General features: G+C 37.4%; 1 protein-coding gene across 5 annotated transcripts in view; it reads left to right on the plus strand.

Moving 5' to 3' along the window:
- Positions 1-338: 338 nt before the first annotated feature.
- CEP290 (centrosomal protein 290) overlaps positions 339-19,181 on the plus strand; it is an 82,638-nt gene continuing 63,795 nt past the window's right edge. For 2 of the 5 annotated variants that reach the window (XM_089524000.1, XM_089524001.1), the window contains exons 1-18: positions 339-527; positions 3,084-3,204; positions 3,313-3,390; positions 5,281-5,350; positions 6,570-6,616; positions 7,886-8,029; positions 9,720-9,773; positions 10,557-10,577; positions 10,752-10,904; positions 11,537-11,719; positions 11,949-12,038; positions 12,121-12,243; positions 13,924-13,944; positions 14,041-14,164; positions 16,175-16,347; positions 17,148-17,310; positions 18,202-18,302; positions 18,381-18,468. In XM_089524000.1, the coding sequence (XP_089380126.1) occupies positions 3,103-3,204; positions 3,313-3,390; positions 5,281-5,350; positions 6,570-6,616; positions 7,886-8,029; positions 9,720-9,773; positions 10,557-10,577; positions 10,752-10,904; positions 11,537-11,719; positions 11,949-12,038; positions 12,121-12,243; positions 13,924-13,944; positions 14,041-14,164; positions 16,175-16,347; positions 17,148-17,310; positions 18,202-18,302; positions 18,381-18,468 (1,735 nt within the window). In that variant the 5' untranslated portion in view covers positions 339-527; positions 3,084-3,102. The remainder of the gene's footprint in view (positions 528-3,083; positions 3,205-3,312; positions 3,391-5,280; positions 5,351-6,569; positions 6,617-7,885; positions 8,030-9,719; positions 9,774-10,556; positions 10,578-10,751; positions 10,905-11,536; positions 11,720-11,948; positions 12,039-12,120; positions 12,244-13,923; positions 13,945-14,040; positions 14,165-16,174; positions 16,348-17,147; positions 17,311-18,201; positions 18,303-18,380; positions 18,469-19,181) is intronic. The other 3 variants (XM_089524004.1, XM_089524003.1, XM_089524002.1) reach the window with 3 other exon arrangements.

Raw genomic sequence — 19,181 nt, forward strand, 5'->3', positions numbered from 1 at the left:
TCTTATTATTATTCTGTGGCACCAGGGTTGTTTTTGTTGTTGTTCTGTGGCACCAGGGTTCTTGTTTTTATTTTTATTATTATTATTATTATTATCATTATCATTATTATTATTTTGTGGCACCAGGGTTGTTGTTGTCGATGATGATGATGATTCTGTGGCACCAGGGTTGTAGTTGTGTTGCTATTTTTGGTGTCATGGTTCAGGGTGGGCGGCGGCCCTGGCGCAAAGCATGCTGGGGCCCGTAGTCTTCGGGAGGGTCCCTCGCGGGAGTTTTGACTCGCGGGCTTTTAAGAACATCCGGGTCTTTTTTGAGCCTGGGCCAGGAGGAAGACTGTTTGATGGCGTCGCCTAGCAGCGGCCATCTCTCCTCTTCCTCCTCCTCTTCCTTTCTTTTAACGACTACGGAAACCAGTGAGTCCTGAGGGAGGCGGGAGGCCCTTGTGGACCATAAACTGTTGCGGAGCTGCTGGCCGGAGAGCGGCATGGAACAGCAACAACTGCAACAGAAGAAGAAGTGTATCAGGGTGAGGCTCCTTTATCCGAAAGGCTTGGGATCAGAAACTCCAACTCCCAGAATTCCATAGCCCTGAATATGAAACATGGGTCCAAACACACACTGCAGAAATAATCCGGTTTGAGACCGCTCTAACTGCCCTGGCTCAATGCTAGGGAATTCTGGGAATTGTAGTTTTGGGAAACATTTAGCCTTCCTTGTCAGAGACTTCTGGTGTCGCCGCAGACTACAAATCCCAGAGTTCCCTAGGACTGACCAAGACAGTTAAAGGTGGATTATATCTGCAGTGCAGATGCAGCCCTGGTGTGATATCGGGTTGCTGTAGAAATAATGTGGTTTGACACTGCTTAAATGGCCATGGCTCAGTGCTGTGGAATCCTGGGAACTGTGTAGCCCATTGTGGCATCAGAGCTCCCTGACAGAGAAAGCTAAATGTCACACAAGGCTACGAATCCCGGGATCCCAAAGCATGCCGCCATGGCAGTTAAAAGCGAACCGCCACGGCTCCTAAATTGTTTCTCTTGGACCAATTTGCATACTTTTGATATTATCATTTTCTCTTTTTATATGCTGTTACCCGCCTTGATCCAACACAGAGAAAGGCGGGTTATAAATAAATACTATTATTATTATTATTATTATTAGGGATTCTGGGATTTGTAGTTTTGTGTGACATTTAGCTTTCTCTGTCAGGGAGTTCTGATGCCTCTGATGCCATTAATCCTGCAATGCGGTTCGATGCAACCCGAGAAATAAGATCCAAACCTAAACGTGGAATTTATTTATTTATTTATTTATGTTTCATGTACACTTTGATACACATAGCCAGAAGGTCATTTTATAGACAACATTTCAATAATGGTGCGCATGCAACAAGGTTTGTGTGTATGGAACCATCGGAAAACAAAGTTGACACTGTCTCAGCCACCCATGTAGACATTAATTTGGATATTGGGATTCTGGATTAGAGAGACTCAACCTGTATCTGTTTATTTCGTGGCTGATGTTGCAATTGGCTAGGACAGGGTAGGTCTTTTACTCTGTTTTCTACAAAAAGAGGTGTCTGAACTCAGGGAAAATGCCATTGCTTGTAACAGATATTTCTTTCTTCTGGTACTTTTCACAGTCATAAACTAGTACAGATTTATTGTGGCATAGACTTTGTTCACTGAAAGCCTCAGATGTTACCCTCACTGGTCACAAATCTTTTACAGAACACGAAAAAAGAAGAAGGCAGCTCCTTTAAGAATCAATTCTGTGCTATTAGGAAGAGGCTTGCTGAGTGGCCCACAATTATTAAATGGGACAATATGGTTGCAGTGCTGCACACGCTGATTTGGGAATAGGAAAATAAATAAAGTAGAAAGGAGTTGAGGGAATTATTTGCAGAAGTGACTTAGTGTATGTATATGTATAAGTCTGAAAATTTTAGTCAAAAAATCTACCTGGGTCAACCTATCCATGGGTCAGTGTAAGTACTGTATCTTAACTCTTATCAAAATAGGAACAATCCCTTTCTCTGAGTAGAGTGACAAAAGGCAAGACCTAATCTAAAAGAAGCACTACATCTCTGCGGTGCCTCTTCTGGGCTTTTTAATCATTCAGGTGGGGAAATAGCAGAATGTTTTGGCATCATTATACATTGCTTAATCCTTTATATCCTTTGTTACATGCCTCTAGGTTTTACCCTTGGCTTATACACGAATTATATCAAAAGCCATAATTCTGGCCCCAAAAGCTGGCCTTTACTTATACATAAGGTGGACTTATAGTTGAATATATACAGTAAGTATTTCCAGTACTGTTATTCCACACCTACACCAGCAAGTCCTATCATACTAGACATAATTTTAGTAAACATACATGGGATCATGCTCTCTCTGTTGAAGAGATGTATCCATGTGTTACTTTGTCTGCGTTAGAAAGCAACCCTTCGCTTTCTTTTCTCAGCTAGGCATAGTCATCCATACCCTATAACTATAGGAATGGGACATAGATAAAATGTTCACCTCAATCTAGGGAACCTAGCACATGAAGGATGGATAAACTTTGTAAAACAAACAGCACAAATTCTCATATTGCAGAATTAGTCACTAGCAATATGGCCAGACCTTTCTGTGATGCAAATTTAATATAAACGGAAGAGTAGAGAAGAAAGTGACAGCAGAATTTCATTAATATAATATCCAGTATTTAGATACTGATACAAATTCCTGATAGGAACCAGTATGTTCACACAAACCAGAAAATATGTCTGTTTCTAAATCTGAGGTTAGTCCTTCATCCCCTCCCCCCCACTCCATTCCGATTATTATATATTTTCTTATCATTTGGTTGTTACTCCTGAAAGTAAACTGGCCTTCCAGAAAAAACTGTTGAAATTTGGGGGCCAGTAGATGGAAATGATGGTAAATCACTTGAATGCATGGATGAGGAATTTGGCTTCAAGTTTTAATGATCTGTTTACTTCTTGCATATAATATGCAGCAAACTTTCATTTCATTATGAGCAGGTCAGGTGATTAATATTTTGCTTTATTTATAATGCTACTTTTCTTTTTGTACAGAGATAAATGAACTTTCAAGATGGCACCCATTTTAGAATGGAAAAAGATTATGCGAGTAGATCCTGATGCTTTGCCTCGTCAAGAAGAGCTTGCTGATAATTTATTGGAGGCAGTGGCCAAGGTATTTTTTGTAGTGAATTTCATGTATTATATAAATATACTAAACAGAAATAGTATGTGTACATTGGGCAGTTGCCATAATAATATAGAATTCTTTGTGTATATTTAGGTTGATGGAAATGACCTGAAGGATGAAAACCCTGCACGTTTAATTCAGCTTTTTAAAATTTCTCAGTCACTAATGAAGGTCAGTCTTGATGTTTCCTAATTACTAGTTTGTAAACTGGTCTACTAGCCTTTTAAAGAGGAACTTCACATTTTAATTTTGTAATTCTGATAATAAAAGCTGTATCATAATCGCGTACATGAGCACTTGAAATACCTAATTTAAGATGGTTGTCTTGAATACTGATCAGTACAGCACATTACAAAATGTCTTGTCACAATGAAACAGTTAATTGGAAATTAGACACTGAGTGCATGGTGTACTGGGTTGCTCTGGGGAGAGGAGGGCACTGTCCTAAGAAGGGCCATTTCTAGAACACAGGTAATGAAAGAAGTAGGCACTGGCAAATCAGCTAAGTGTGGCAGTGAGCCTTTAACCCAAAGCATTTACCTCTCACCCAGGGCAAATTCTCTGACTTCTTTCTTTCCATGATATTTATCAGCAGCCCCCACATTACCCTGTGGCTGTGGCTGTGATTGTTCTGGCTGGTCTTCAATCAGCTGCAAGATTGTTTTTGGTACTGTTTCTTACTAACAGGTGTCAGTTGGCCACCATAATAACAAAACAGCTGTGTGAGAACAATACATGCAGTTGTTCTTGCCAGGGGCTCAACAGAAGCCAGTTGTCTTGTTTAAAGTTTAAGGACTAATTTGTAGCACATCCTGGTGGTAGAGCAACTTTTATTTATCTAATCCCCTCATATACAATGGGTTTGTATAATAATTGCAGTTGAGCTGAAAGTGTGAGAGAACACTTTTCTGTATTTAATACAATGGCATAGCCCTTCTGAGTTAATAAAATGGCACTGAGTGATTCGGGTCCAAAACACACTGCAGAAATAATCCAGTTTGAGACCACTTTAACGACCCTGGTTCAACAGCTAGAGAATGCTGGGAACTGTAGTTTTGTGAAAAATATAGCCTTTTTCTGTCAGAGAGCCACAATAAATTACAATTCCCTAGCATTGAGCCAGGGCAGTTAAAGCAGTCTGAAACTGGATTATGTCTGCAGTGTGTTTTGGGCCTTAGCTTGTGTCTCTTTCATGCACAAGAGTACCTGGATGTAAGTTCCAGTGAACTCAGTGAGACTCATCTCTGAATGCATATGCATTGGATTATATTGTTTATTTATTTATTCATTCATTTATATCCCACACTTCAGCCACAAAGACTCTCAAGGTGGCTTACAAATTGTTAAATTGACAGTTCCCTGCCCTATGGCTTGCAATCTAAGGAAGACACAACACATGAGGAAAAGGGAATGGCAGTGCAGGAGGGGATTAACTCCATCTTCTGCTTCTGGGTTTAGGCATGATGGGGCTGAACCTAACTCCTCCTCTCTTGCTCTGAGGCCAAGGCAGCCTCTGGTTTTCTGATTTCTTTGCCTAGCATCAGAAGAATAACCTTTCATGGCCTCTGTGTCTTAGGGCCCATACAGACAGGCCAAAATAAAGCTGCTTCGGGTCACTTTGGAGGTATGCTGTTTAAATGATGCATGCGTCCTAAGAGGCCAGAAGCTGTGCCAAAGCTACGTTGCAGTCCTTAGGACTGGAGCTTAGCTTTGGCATGGTTTCCAGCCTCTTAGGATGCATGCAGCATTTAAACAGCATACCTCCAAAGTGACCCAAAGCAGTTTTATTTTGACCTGTCTGTATGGCCCCATAGATTCCAAAATTAGTACTGTTTTAGTTTGCTTTATGTTCTGATGGGGAGAGCACTTTAGGGTGTTCATATTTGAGGTGTTTTGTAGACAAATATCTTGTGAAAATGTTGTTCCCACACTACACATCTCTCCTTAATTGTATGACACGTGATAGGAATTTATTTGAACGTAACAAGGGGTTATTTTAGATCCTGTAAATTGTAAAAGTGATTTTGTTTTATCCGCTTGTTCATCTTACTGTATTTTTAGATGAAAAATCAAGAGGTGGAGCTGGCACTGGAAGAAGTTGAAAAAGCTGGGGAGGAGCAAGCCAAATTTGGTATCATCACTTCCTTGCATAAGTAACAGTCTCATGTGCCCACATGTGTTACCAGTTTTTGAACAATAAAGTAAGGTGTTTACTGTAGCATCCAGTAAGATGATGATGGAGAGTCTGGTACAGCAAGGGAAAGTCTGGTAGAGCAAGGAAGAGAATCTTGCAACCCAGCAGATGTCACCTCCTAGCAATGCTAGCCAGGATAACCAGTTGTGAAGCATGCTGGGAATTGTCCAAGAACATATGGATGGCTGCATTAGCCCTACTTCTGTGGTGGAAGCCAAAGTACATTAGACCTTATGAGTTTTGTATCTGAGTATTTGTTCAAAGGTGGCTTCTATTATGTTTTCCTTCCCTCTACCACTCAGTTGTTGGAAGTCCAAGAGTTCCACCCTTGGATTGTAACTTGCACAGAATCAAATCATGTTAAGACAAATTTGGATATTTTCAGCCTTTCCAGCTAAAAGAACAGTCAGGGAAACCAGTGATGCCCAAATCACAAACTCATATGTTTGCTTTAAAAATCAGAACATTTACATCATAGTGAAATAGAGATTCACTGCATTCATATTTTCAATAAATAGCTGAATCTTGGTTTCATATTAATAAATGAAATAAATGGGTAAAGCAGGGATGGACAAAGTGGGGCCTGCAGGTTGCATGTGCTGCCTGGGGTCATATTTGTGCCCCATAAGGTCAAAAATATCTTATTTAATTTAATCTTTTGTTTTGTTTTGTTTTGTTTTGGCAAATTGCTCTAGAATGCCTCCAAATACATTCCAGGGTTGTGGAGGGCATTTCCCCCTATATCTGCTAGACAGAGCAAATATATACCTATTTATACATATATTTTATTTGGGAGGAGATACAGATGCAGTCATCAATGGTCTTCTAGGAGATTAATACAACGTGTTAGCATTTCACAATCTCGCACCCTGGTGTAGAGAATGACTGACATTAATGGCCAGTTAAAATTAATCAGTTTTTAAATTTCAGTAGTTTTGATTAGGAAAAGTTACCTTTTTCATTCAAATAATTGCAACTTAGAAATATATCATTTTTGTTGGATTGTCCCATAATTATTAATTATAAATGAATGAGTAAGAGGCTCTTTGTGAAGCTGTCACCATATATGGTCTGTTATTGTTGTTTGTTTTTATTCTAGCCTTTAGCTGAGGGTTTTATGAATTATATTTTAATAGGTTGTATTTTGTTCAAACAGAAAATCAATTAAAAAGTAAGGTGATGAAGCTGGAAAAAGAACTAGAGGTATGTTGTAGTTGAAATTGGTTTTTTAATACTATCTATTCCAATAGTGCTTTTAAGATGCTAATTAATTAATAGCAGTTCTGTGAACCTTTTAGGACTCTTCAGAAAAGCTGATTAAACACAAAAGATGTTATTTGTGTACCCAACAGTGGTTAGGTAATTTTAAATCCTTCCATTTTCAACAGGAAATTGGACATAGCCTACATCTAGAAAACATATTCAGGGGTTGCTATGTTGGCATATAGCAAACTATGCATATAGCAAACATCCAAAATCCACAAAACAGTGATACCTTTATGGAGTCAACCAAAATTCAAAAAATAAATGATGAACGCTTTCAGAGCTCCACTTGTTTCTTCAACAGGCAAAGGTGTTAAAAATCAGAGGAAGGGAAAAGAATGATGTTACTCACATGTCTGCATTTTGTCAAGTTGTTGGTGTTGTTGTTCTGAGTTGAGATGGTGTGGAGGGATATCTATGTAGGCAGACCCCTCCTCCTCCTGGGCATGTGGCACTGGAAGCAAAGCATTCCAAACTCCAGGATATAAAATTTAAATTCCATTAGCAGTACAAAGGAAGCCCCGGTGGGACGGTGGTTAAATGCCTGTACTGCAGCTATTCACAGCTACAAGGTTGTGAGTTTAGTCCCAGGGTTTCAGGGTCGATTCATTCTGGCATCCTTCCACAGGTCGCTAAGATGAGTACCCAGTTTGTTGGGGGCAATTAGCTAACAAATTATAAACCACTTAGGAAGTGCTTAAGTGCCCTGATAAGCATTATAGAAATGTAATTGCTATCGCTACTGCTAATGTATAGATAAAGAGCTAGCAAATTTAATTTCCTTTTGCACATTTGAGAAAATTTTCTTACTAGTATTATTCACAGAGAAATCTGACACATATTTGTCGAGCTTTTAAGCACAATATGTATATGCAGAGAATATATAGACAGTGTATAATTTTGCAGGGTATACATAACATTCTTTTACTTTTAACTTTTCATTTTTCAGTTTGTTAGATTTCAGTTTGTTATATATTGCAGTAGAAATTAAGTTAATAGCTGACAATTCAACAATTCTGCTTCAGGAGATCCAAACTGCATTTAGTTGTAGTCCAAAGTCTGTTATGTTTAGAGAGAGAAACTCATACTTTTTTATCAGTTGGAGGCCCTTGCATTTTGTGTTTTGCAGTTCTAACTGAAAGAATTCACTCAGTGCCTTTTTTATTTAGCTTGGAAGCATATTAATGACTTCTGTTTCGTTGTCATAAGGCAGCACAGCGATCTACTGGTGGTCGTGATACTCGCTTTCTCCGTGATGAGATCCGTCAATTGGAAAGACAGCTAGAACAAAAAGACAGAGAATTGGCAGATATGGAAAAGGAGTTAGAGAAAGAAAAAAAAATCAATGAGCAAGTAAGCAGTATTTCTAAAATCCACAAATGGGGAACCTATACTGAACAGAGTTGCTTTGAAGATAACAAAAAAGGAGGGGAGTTAGGACTAATTGTTTATAATAAAATGTCAGGGTAGCTAAGAGTTTTGTGTAGTGCTCTTTTGTTTGATAGGACCTCCTAATGGGCACATCAGTATAAAATTGGAACCTGAAATTCTTTGCTTTCTTTTTAATTTTTTTTAGTTCTATATTTAAAAGGTTTTTTTTTTAAAAAAAAGGTGTGTTGGGGGAAGAACAAAAAAAGGAGAAAGGGGAGGACTACATAGAATATGAACATGGACTAGGCATATACAGTTGGCCCTCCAGATTCACGGTTTTGATTATTTGCGAAGTCAAGGCCGCTCACCAGGACATTCTTCCTCCCCTCCCTCCTGGGCTTTTCTCCTCAGGAAAAAAAGTCCAGGAGGAGCCAATACTGCTTCTTTCCTGGCTAGCCAATGGACGAGAGGGTGGGAAAAAAGGAGCATGGGCTCCTGCTCCTCTTCATCCGCCCACCCCTTCCTTTAACTGGCTTCTAGGTGGGAGGTGGAGTTATTTGTGATTTTTCTATATTCGTGGGGGTTTCATTCCCCTAATCCTGCAAATATGGAGGGAGGACTGTACATCAATAAAAACTAACCATATGACCCCGGGACATATGGTACATCAATAAAAACTAACCATATAACCCCGGGACATATGGTACATCAATAAAAACTAACCATATGCCCAAAAACACATTGTCCTGAAATTGGCATTTATAAAATATTTTGTAGATACCAAATTAGCTTTCTTTGGTTGATTAACTAAATAGAAGGAAGTCCTTCCCTCACGGTTAGAAAATCATGCTATTGTGTATATATGTTTTCTCAAATATTTTAAATTTGTATTATAAGCAAGTTAAAGCTAGGTTTTTAGTGTGCCCACACTATAAATGTACTACCATTTAATGTTCTTTAAATTGCCTAGCACTTGGGGTGGGGGGAGGCATCATGTAAACGCCATACCCCTGGAGCAGCCGGAAGCCGCCCCTGTCTGCCTGTCTGTTTTGGACCATAGTGCATTTACCGTGCAATCCTATATATGTCTACTGTCTAGTAAACATCAGTGAATTTAACTGTGTATAGGATTGCAACCTTAGTTCTCAAGAGTGCTTTGCTATTGCTGGATTATTCAGCATGTATTACTTGTCCTCCGCACGAAGTGTAAACAACACTAAGTTGTTTGGTTGCATATCTTCTCCACTCTTAAGTGGGGAAATTTGTAAACATTTTACACTGTAATATGATGTTTTTGTCTGTAACAGAAGAAACTATTACAGACTAAGTTTTTAACAAGCTATCACTCTACATTATTCACTTAGTTTTATGGGGGCTTAGGTATACTCTTCTGAAATTCATACCCTCCCCGTTTGCTGTTCTACTTTTTCCATCTTTTTCATTACTGCAAACATTTCATTAATGAAAAAAGAAAGAATAACTCCACAGAGTCATCTGATTGCTTGTGTGAACAGCCCTTGTTCTGGAAGCATTCTTACTGTTTTTACAAATATAACATTTGCTATTTCTGTACACCAGGAGTATTGCTAGTCTTGAAAAGAAGAGAAAACATGGATCTATATATCTCCTTGACTTGCTACATTTTCCTAAATAACTGCATTTGTCATTGCAGCTTGCTCTTCGAAATGAAGATGCAGAAAATGAGAACAGCAAATTGAGAAGAGAGGTTAGTAAAATAACTTTGATTTTAGTCCTGATTTAGTACTTTTATGTTAAATAGCAATAGCATGTACATTTCTATATCACTTATCAGTGAACTCAGCACTCTCTAAGCAGTTTACAGTCTGTACACCAATTTCCCCCTACAAGCTGGGTACTCATTTTACTGACCTACAAAAAACTTTGGAGCATCTGGATGTGTGTAACATTTAAAGTATATTTTGAAATAAGTGGTGGGTGGGTTGGCTAAGACCTGGACATCAAATAGTTCAGACTTCTTTTTTATGTGTCTGGAAAACTGTTCATGTTAAATGAGACATTGCTTTCTGTCACTACTTTTCTTTCAGTGTTACTACAGGCCTTGGGGTTTCTATGTATTCTTCACAGCATACCTTGCTTACTTGTCTTTGGCTTATTATAACTGTGTTTTTTTTATTAGGTGCTATGCTTCCAGCTTTTCATATATATTTATCTTATCTTTATCTTTCAACTTGATAAACATTTCTGAGAAGTCCCTTTAATTTTGTTTCATTTATTTGATACCATGATGAAGAAGGATGCAAAGGGAAGGGTAGGCTCATTGTTGAGCCATGGACCCTTCACTCTAGTTTATGATCTACTGCAAGGATTAAAGTCTCATCTTGCTAAGGCATTTGTATGCTTTGTTAAGTACATACCACAATGTTATTACTTTTTCTCATACAAAAGAAGCTTCTAGTTTTTCTTTGTCTTCTATCTACTAAGTTATGGTTTCTTAATTTTTCCTGATTTTTTTTTATTTTCTTCTAAGAAAAAAAGAATGAAGAAAAAGGTGAGTACTCAGTAGGTTGACTAGTACTGATGATAGTGGTATGTGATGTGATAGCTTGTTCTGAAGAATCTAGGAGAAATACTGATTCCGTTAGATTCATTGGTCCTCCAGCCTTCTGTGTTGTCAATATTTCCCTGTAGAATTCTCAGACTAATTCCTTATGTTTTGGTGCAGAATGAACAGCTCCGACAGGATGTGATTGACTATCAGAGACAAATAGATACGCAAAAGGAAACACTTTTTTCACGAAGAGGAGAAGAATCAGACTACAGGTCACAGTTATCAAAAAAGAACTTTGAACTGGTCCAGTATCTAGATGAAATTCAGGTAACCTTGTAAAAGCCGTTCAGAAGAAATGAAAATGATACCTTTGCCTTTATTTTCAGATTAGAGCATGACAAAACTTAGTTTGAAGGAGTTTGGGGCTTTCTGGCTTATTCTGGTCAATGTCTATCTATTTGTCTAAGAATAGCTTTTGAGGATAGGAACTTCTTGAAATGCATGTACCAATGATCCTTAGTTTAGGTTATTTTGCAGAGTAAACTCCTGTGCATCTCTACTTGGAGATGTAAGTAAATGTGTATAGCTTTACAACTTGTTCATCTTAGGTCATCTTTGAGTGTGTGTGTGTAATGCTGTTGTGTTTTTTTAGGCATGGGCATAGTGAATTTGTTTGGCTCTTAGAGGTGAGAAAAAGGTGTTATCATATTTCTGTGCTGATTAATGTAATAAGGCTCACGTTAAGAACCTGCTTGATGGTCAGACATTGTCTGAAAATCACTCTTATTGTCTAATTTAAACAGAAACTATCTTAGCCAATTGTTGAGCTCACAGCAATAATTGAAGATATCTTATAGTAATTTTCAGAGTTTTAGTAAATTTAGGTTTGGTGCATTTTTAATAATGGTTTGCTTACACCAAAATAATCTCATATTTTATTTTTGCTTTTAATTTTGTAGGGTTTAACTGAAGCTAATGAAAAATTAGAAGTACAGAACCAGGAAATGAGGAAGAATCTAGAAGAATCTGTGCAAGAGATGGAAAAAATGACGGATGAGTACAATAAAATGAAACTTATTGTGCAACAATCTGATATTGTTATGGACCAACTAAGAAAGGAAAAGGAACAATATAGGTTACAGGTACAAAGTGATTTGTATTCTACTTTGTATTCAACATCAGGCCAGTAACACTATTGGGAATATATAAAAGGCTTTCAGAATTACCAAGGACCAAGTCAGAGGGCTGGCATTTTTTGAGGGAGCACTGAATAATATTAGCTGCAGCATTAGATTTGTATCATAAATATATCTGACTCACTAGTTGCTGTCTGCATACAATATATGATGTAGTACCTCATGCATTTTACAGGTGAATGAACTAATGGAGCAACTTAGAGCAAAGAATGAAGAAGATGATCCTCTTATGGTAGCTGTAAATGAAAAAGTGGAAGAATGGAAGGTATTTTGTGTTTAATTATAGCTAACATTTAGAAATTCTATTTATATGACCCCGTTTCATCCTGATTTTACTCTTCTTACAGGGAATTTTAGCTTCCAAAGATGAAGAAATAGTTGAATATCAGCAGATGTTGTTCAGCTTGAGAGAGAAATTGAAAATGGCCCAGCTTGATACTGACAAAAGTAGTGTTATGGCACTCCAGCAGGTATTATTTCTTCTACACTAAGAAACTAATCAACTATATATGAAACATTTCTGACATATGCACATTAGAAATCTACTCATACTTGTTATGTGCAGCAAGCTGAAGAAACTTACCCTCTATAACCAAGTTATAGAATCTTATAATTAAATATTTTCTGTACTATTGGTTCTTTATCGTCAATATCATTATTATGATTTTACTGTATAAAGTACTGGTTAATCCTTAAAGTCATAGGAAGTTTCTTTTCGGAGGTAAAGCTTGATTGTCCCTTCATGAATTTAAGTGGCAGTTGTAAATTTAGATGATTGCTGGAACTGATGCTTCAAGTGTACACAGAATCTTGCTCCCCTCCCCACCAGTGCTTTGGGGAACCACCTGATACCATTCTAATAGTTAAATAGTTACATTATGCATGCATTTGGAGTATCCATAATAAAATCAGAACATGGGACATTGTTTGGAGTCCATACATTTGGGGTTCTTGCATTTCCAACATTGTCGGTCATCACCAATTCCTCCCTCTCTTGAGTTCCATTGAACATACAGACATATCAGAAGGAGTATTGCTTTGTCTTCACTGTGGGCTTTTGTCAAAGGTACAGGCAGGGTTTTTTTGTTCTGATGTCTCCTGGAAAAGGTCAGGAAGAAGAGAAAAATTCCTTCACTCTTCTATACTCTTTTTAACCTTCAGAGTACTTGATATGTTATGGGCAGGAGAAAAAGGAAGGATTTTTGCCCCTGCCTTGTTACATTTTCCCATGTATTCCACAATTCAAAGAGAAAACAAATGATGATACGTTTAGGTTATAGGAATGTTCTGTGCTCTTGTACTAATATTTGGTGCAGCAGTGGCAATATTCACTCTGGAAAACAGGCAGATAGACTTTATGACATATTGGAAACATGTCTAAAGGTGGCTGAAAGACTTGCTTACTGTGCATGAAAGATTAGACTTCTGTGTAGTCTGTGTACACAGTCCAGCTCTTCCACACTTTTTGTCTATTATTATTATTATTATTATTATTATTATTAACCTTTATTTATATAGCGCTGTCAATTTACACAATTGCCTACTCCCTATCCTGATTTTTTTCTCAGTCCCTTGTTTTGTATTTTATCTATTTTTCTGTCATTCCTGCAGACGTCAATAACTGGTTCCCACATTAACTCTCTTTAACATTCCTTGCGAAACCTACCTGTTTTCAGCCAAGTACAGTATTTCCCATCTACTCTAGCCATCATAGTTAATGATGTTGGGTAATGAGAATTGTATTCCAACATCTGGAAGGCCATACGTTTCCTAACACTGATCTAATTCCTCATTGCTTCTGACACTTCACATTTTTGCAGGTTATGCTGCACAAAGTTTTCTCTATTACCAATCCTGCCTCTTCTGCACAAACGTTTTGGTGCATTTGGAGGCTATACACACAAGTAATTCATTATTGTCAATTCCATTTAAAATGAGTTGTAAAGCATGCAGATCATCACAATAAACAGCTCTGTTTGCATAAGCATATACAGAGGTCAGTGTCTCTTAAGAATAAAGTGGAAATGATGCTAAGAAACAATGTAATTTTGAAAGAATTGTTATTTTTTATGTTGTAATTATTATTTTTTTGTTTTTTGTTTTCACTTCTCTGTTTTATTTTTTGCTGCATATGCCTTTGCTTATCCTAGATTATATCTGAACTCTATATTGTAAGTATTTCTGCTTTTTCTGTTATATTGACTTTTTGTATACTTTTGTGGTATGCCATCCATGTTATTAATTAAGAAAATAAACAATTTTTTCAGGGTGTGCAAGAAAGAGACAGTCAGATCAAACTTCTTACGGAACAGGTTGAACAATATACAAAAGAGATGGAAAAGAATGCACTGATTATTGAGGATCTTAAAAGAGAACTCCAAACAGAAAAAGGTAACTCTCTTTTATGTTTAATATGCTAGTAATATGTATAATTAGATTGGAGACCAAAATTTTTGAAGCTGGATTTAAATCATGGTAGAAGTGAATTTTGCTTAGAGTTAACTATATTCATGTCTGTGAGTAGAGGAGAAGCACCTGTTTTAATGCCCCACTGCTGAGTGGGAGCACCATACCCTGAATCCCAACTCAGTGGGATTTATCAAAATATTGACTCTCCATACAATTTATCAAGGTGTGTCATACCTGCTGATTTAAAGCATTAATACTCAATTATTTAGCACTCCTCTCCCCTCCTCCTCCAAAAAACCTGCCAGGATGGCTTATAAAAAGTAACATGATACGCAGTGGTTAAATGCCTGTACTGCAGCCACTCACTCAAAACCAGAAAGTTCCGAGTTCAATACCAGCAAAAAGGGCTCAAGCTTGATTCAGGCTTGCATCCTTCCGAGGTCGCTAAAATGAGTACCCAGATTGTTGGGGGCAATTAGCTTACAGTTGTAAACCGCTTAGACACTATTAGTTCAGTATGAAGTGGTATATAAATGAAGCTGTTTGTGTTTCAGAATTTCAGTCTAAATGTAAGACATGTCATAAGAGATGGGGTCAGTTTACAGTTTTTATAGTGACAAGCAGGTGTAGGAGATTTTGGAAAACTGAAAAATATATTTAAAGTAGTCTTCTCATTTGATGCAATTACTGGCTGAGTGAAATATCTCCAATCATTTGTAAAGCCTGGTTTGTTAGTCTACTTGCTGAGGATTCCCAAACACATGTAAGATTCAAATCAGGTTGTCGTTTTATTTATCATCATCGTCATCTTAATTATCATTTATTCATATAATGCCACATGGCACTTTACAAATAAAAGACCAAACAAAAAACAAAAACAACCATATTCCCTCAGGTTTACTGTTTAATTGAAAGAAAAAGGGGATGGTAGTGAGGGAGGGGATTACATTCAGAAGATATTATCTCTTCTCTCCCTCCACAGCCAGGGCAGTGGCAGTTGGAATGAAGGGGAAAACCTCTGTATTGGGCCGCAGACATGATGGCCCTGTGCCTGCCTCTTCTCTCTGTTGGAGATTAAACAGATTAATGCCATCAGAAAGCAGAGCAAGGATCACACATTCATCACCAAGAAAGAGTAGACCATTCACAAAATTCAGTTAACAATATATTACTATCTGTGGGTGATCTTCATTCTGGATTCACAAGTATAGAAGGTGGAAACACAAGAGAGGTTCTTCTCAGTGGCTGCCTCTACACGTTGGAACTCCTTAGGGAGGCTAGAATGCCCACTCCTTGCTGTCCTTCTGTTGGCAGGCAAAGACTTTATTGTACAGACAGCTTTTAACAAAGAGCTGTAAGTGCTGGATTATTTGAAATTGTACTGTGTAATTTTAAACATCTTTTTAGAATGTATGTTTTTAATGTATTAAATAGTTTAATTTTGTTTTAATGTTATTTTTGTATATTCTTAATTATAATCTTTTAAATGTGTAAGCTAACTTGAGTCCCAATCTTGGGAGAAAGGCAAGATACAAATAAAGTTAACAACAAGGACAATATAATAATGCTTGACACTGAATGTCCAAGTATAAATCACCTGCCCCAGCAACTGCTTCTCTAATTGTTCTTTCTAAATGAGCTGGCATAACCCAGGAGTTCTTAGAGGAGTTCTGCACCTGCCCAGCACACTGCACAAAGGTTCTTCAGGATCTCTTGATTCTTTTTTTCTTTTCTTTTTTTGGGGGGTGGGTGGGTGGGGAGGTGGAAGTGGATGTTTACTACTATACATTCATTGAACTAATTGTGCTGGAAAAGGACCCCCATATTTTTCATGATTTATGCAGTGATTATTGTTTTGTCACTTAATTTTCATTCATGAATCCATTAAAGATAATGAATTGAATATCAGTTTCTCACTTAATATTCTTTAATGAATGAATTAGGATAATGGAACAACAAATTCCTTATGGGCATTTGTTGTGCTTTTTCCAGGTCTGCCATCTTTTAGACAACAAGATTGTATTGAGGAGATGCAAGTAAAGTTGCATACATTGGAACAGAAAACAAAAGAAGCTGAAAGGATAGCAGAAGTTGCAGAAGCTGATGCAAGAGAAAAGGACAAAGAACTTATTGATACTCTGAAGAGAATGAAAAATTATGAAACAGTATGTAACTGAGTTTCACATAATAGTGGTAGTTGTCATGGGCTGCATTGCATTTGCACTGCAGAAATAATCCAGGTTGACACCATTTTAACTGCCATGACTCAATGGTAAGGAATCCTGGGAAATGTTGGGGTTTTTTTGTGTGTGTCACCTGAGTGCTTATTACACCTCCCAGAATCCCATAGGATCAAGCCATAGTCGTTAAAGTGGTGTCAGCCTTCATTTCTGCAGTGCAGATGCAGCCATGGTTTCAATTTCCTTCTATATTGGATTTGTGAAGTCAAAGGCTTTCATGGCCGACATCCATAGTTTTTTATGGGTTTTTCGGGCTATGTGCCCATGTTCTAGAAGAGTTTCTTCCTGACATTTCGCCAGCATCTGTGACTGGCATCTTCAGAGAATGTTTGCCTGGAAAGGACTTGGGTATATATATTGTGTGACCTGGAAAGGCAGGAGTGATTTGCATGTATATTGTTTAGTTGCTAATGGCAGACCTTAGGGTGGGAGGGTCTGCAAAAGAGAATTAATGTCTGCTTGATAGTGCTCATTGTCTGCTGGGAGATGCTGACAAAATATTAGGAAGAAACTCTTCTAGAACATGGCCACATAGCCCGAAAAATCCACAAAAACTATATTGGATTTGTCTGTTAAAGTTTATATTAAAGAAACAAAATCCAAATTTGAAGTGTTGTGTCTGTGGCCATGAATGCAGGCTCCCAAAAAGGTGAGGTGAAAACAATTTCAGTTATATGTATTTCTCAGTAGTTCATTATCTACATAAATCATTTCTATTTTCTAAGGGTATATATGGTCTGGAAGATGCTGTTGCTGAAATAAACAATTTGAAGAAGCAACTTAACATAAGAGATCATGAGATTGAATCATTAATCAAAGAAGTTAACAAACTTGAACTTAAAATCAATGATTTTCTTGATGAAAATGAAGATCTTCGGGGTCGATTAGGTATGCGCTGTCAGCATTTGCTCATACTTAATTATACAGTGGTAATGAAACAGTTTCCTTAACCTACATTAATGAACTGAGTTTTTTTTTTCTTTAAGTCAAATTTCAATTGATTTTTTGTGTGTGTTGATGTGAAATGTAGAAATAGTCCTTTCTTCCTAAATTAATGCAGTCAACAAATTGTAATTATTTGGCCTCAGTCTAACAGGGCTGAGTAGGGAAGTATCATAATGCACAGGCATCATCTGTAACCACCCATCAGAAAAGACAGCGGGGATACAATGAAGATAGCAAGTTGAAACCAATAAATTATAAGTAATTAGAAATAAAATGGGAGATCCTTGAATTCATATCTCTTGATTGCAACCAAAAGACCTGTCTTATATTTCCATTTTATTAACTACTTAACTACAGACTGTACAAAGCTATCTGTTCTGAAATAAAAATCTGAATCTGTGTAATCATTCAAATTCACACACATAATTTCTTTGTCCTGAATAAAAAGGAAGGTTACCAATAAGTATTTAAGTGTAAATTCTGCAATTGCTTGCAGCCACTGCAGGGATAGTACCAGGCCCTTTCACAAAGCTCTTGGAGCCAGTGAACTTCCTAGTGTTGAGAAAAATGTGCAGTGGATGCCTAGTGCAAATTTAGAAGTGTGTGTCATAATCCACTGATTTCAGAACTCACAGGGATATTTGTTGTAGCAAGCAAGTTGAAGGTAGTAGTGGCTGAAGGTTGTCTAATCTAAGAGTGTAGCAAAAAGGAACTTTAGGATGATAGGTGAGGAAAGAGGTTCTCTCCTCATCTCCATCCCTCAACCCATTGTCCTGAGTAGCATTTCTCCAATTTATCCAGTATAATCTAATACATGCATGTATTGTGTTTCAGGCCTAGATCCAAAAACAATGATTGATTTAACAGAATTTAAAAACAGCAAAGCATTAAAACAGCAGCAGTACAAGGCCGAAAATCAGATCCTACTGAAAGAGGCAAGTGATAAATTTTACTTTAGATTTCCTTGAAAATAAGTTTAGATAAAGAATAATGAATGTTCAAATGCCTTGCAGATTGAAAGACTGGAAGAAGAAAGAGTTAATCTGAAACAGCATATTCGTAAATTGGCTCAGGAGAAGGGAAGAAGGGCTGCAACTCTAGGTAGGCTGTATTTTTTCTTTAAGTTTGTTAGTGCCTTGTGGCGGATAATAGAATGCTCTTGTTAACTTGTTTTTAGACCACTCAAGGCTTCTTGACAATATTGAGATGACAGATTGAGAAGAACTGTTCTCAGATTTTTGTACTTTTGTTGTGACTCCATTATGGAGTTTTGCTTCCATGACAATTATGGAGAGGCTAGTGTAGATTTTTTCCCTTTGAAATATAATGGAAAAGAGTTGCTTTTAATTAGATGACCTGTTCTGCTGCCAAACTGCCTATCCATTTAATTAATATTCACTACCTTACGTTCTTTATCGTCTTTTCCTGTTTCTATTCCTCTCCCCCCCATCCAGTTTTGTTCCAGCATAGACACAGAAGGCACAAACTCCTCTGGATCAGGCAGCTCCTAGGTTTTTTGTGGGTTTTTCGGGCTATGCGGCTGTATTCTGGTAGATGTCAGACACAGACACAGGTGAAACGTCATGAATAAACTCTTCCAGAACATGGCCACATAGCCCGAAAAACCCACAAAAAACTATGGATGCTGACCATGAAAGCCTTTGATTTCATAGCTCCTAGTTGTTCATGAGAGGCCGCCTTTGTAGGTTAAACACAAAAAAAGTGTTCATTACAGTTTCCTTCTAGACTTTTGTCATGATTTTTCAGGTCAGTTAGGAATTCACTTAATTTTTAATACCCTGGTTATTAATTTT

The sequence above is a fragment of the Sceloporus occidentalis genome, unplaced genomic scaffold (genome assembly GCF_023333645.1).
Source record: "Sceloporus occidentalis isolate IW3139 unplaced genomic scaffold, rSceOcc1.0.p SCAF_5, whole genome shotgun sequence".
Taxonomy (NCBI): Eukaryota; Metazoa; Chordata; class Lepidosauria; order Squamata; family Phrynosomatidae; genus Sceloporus; species Sceloporus occidentalis.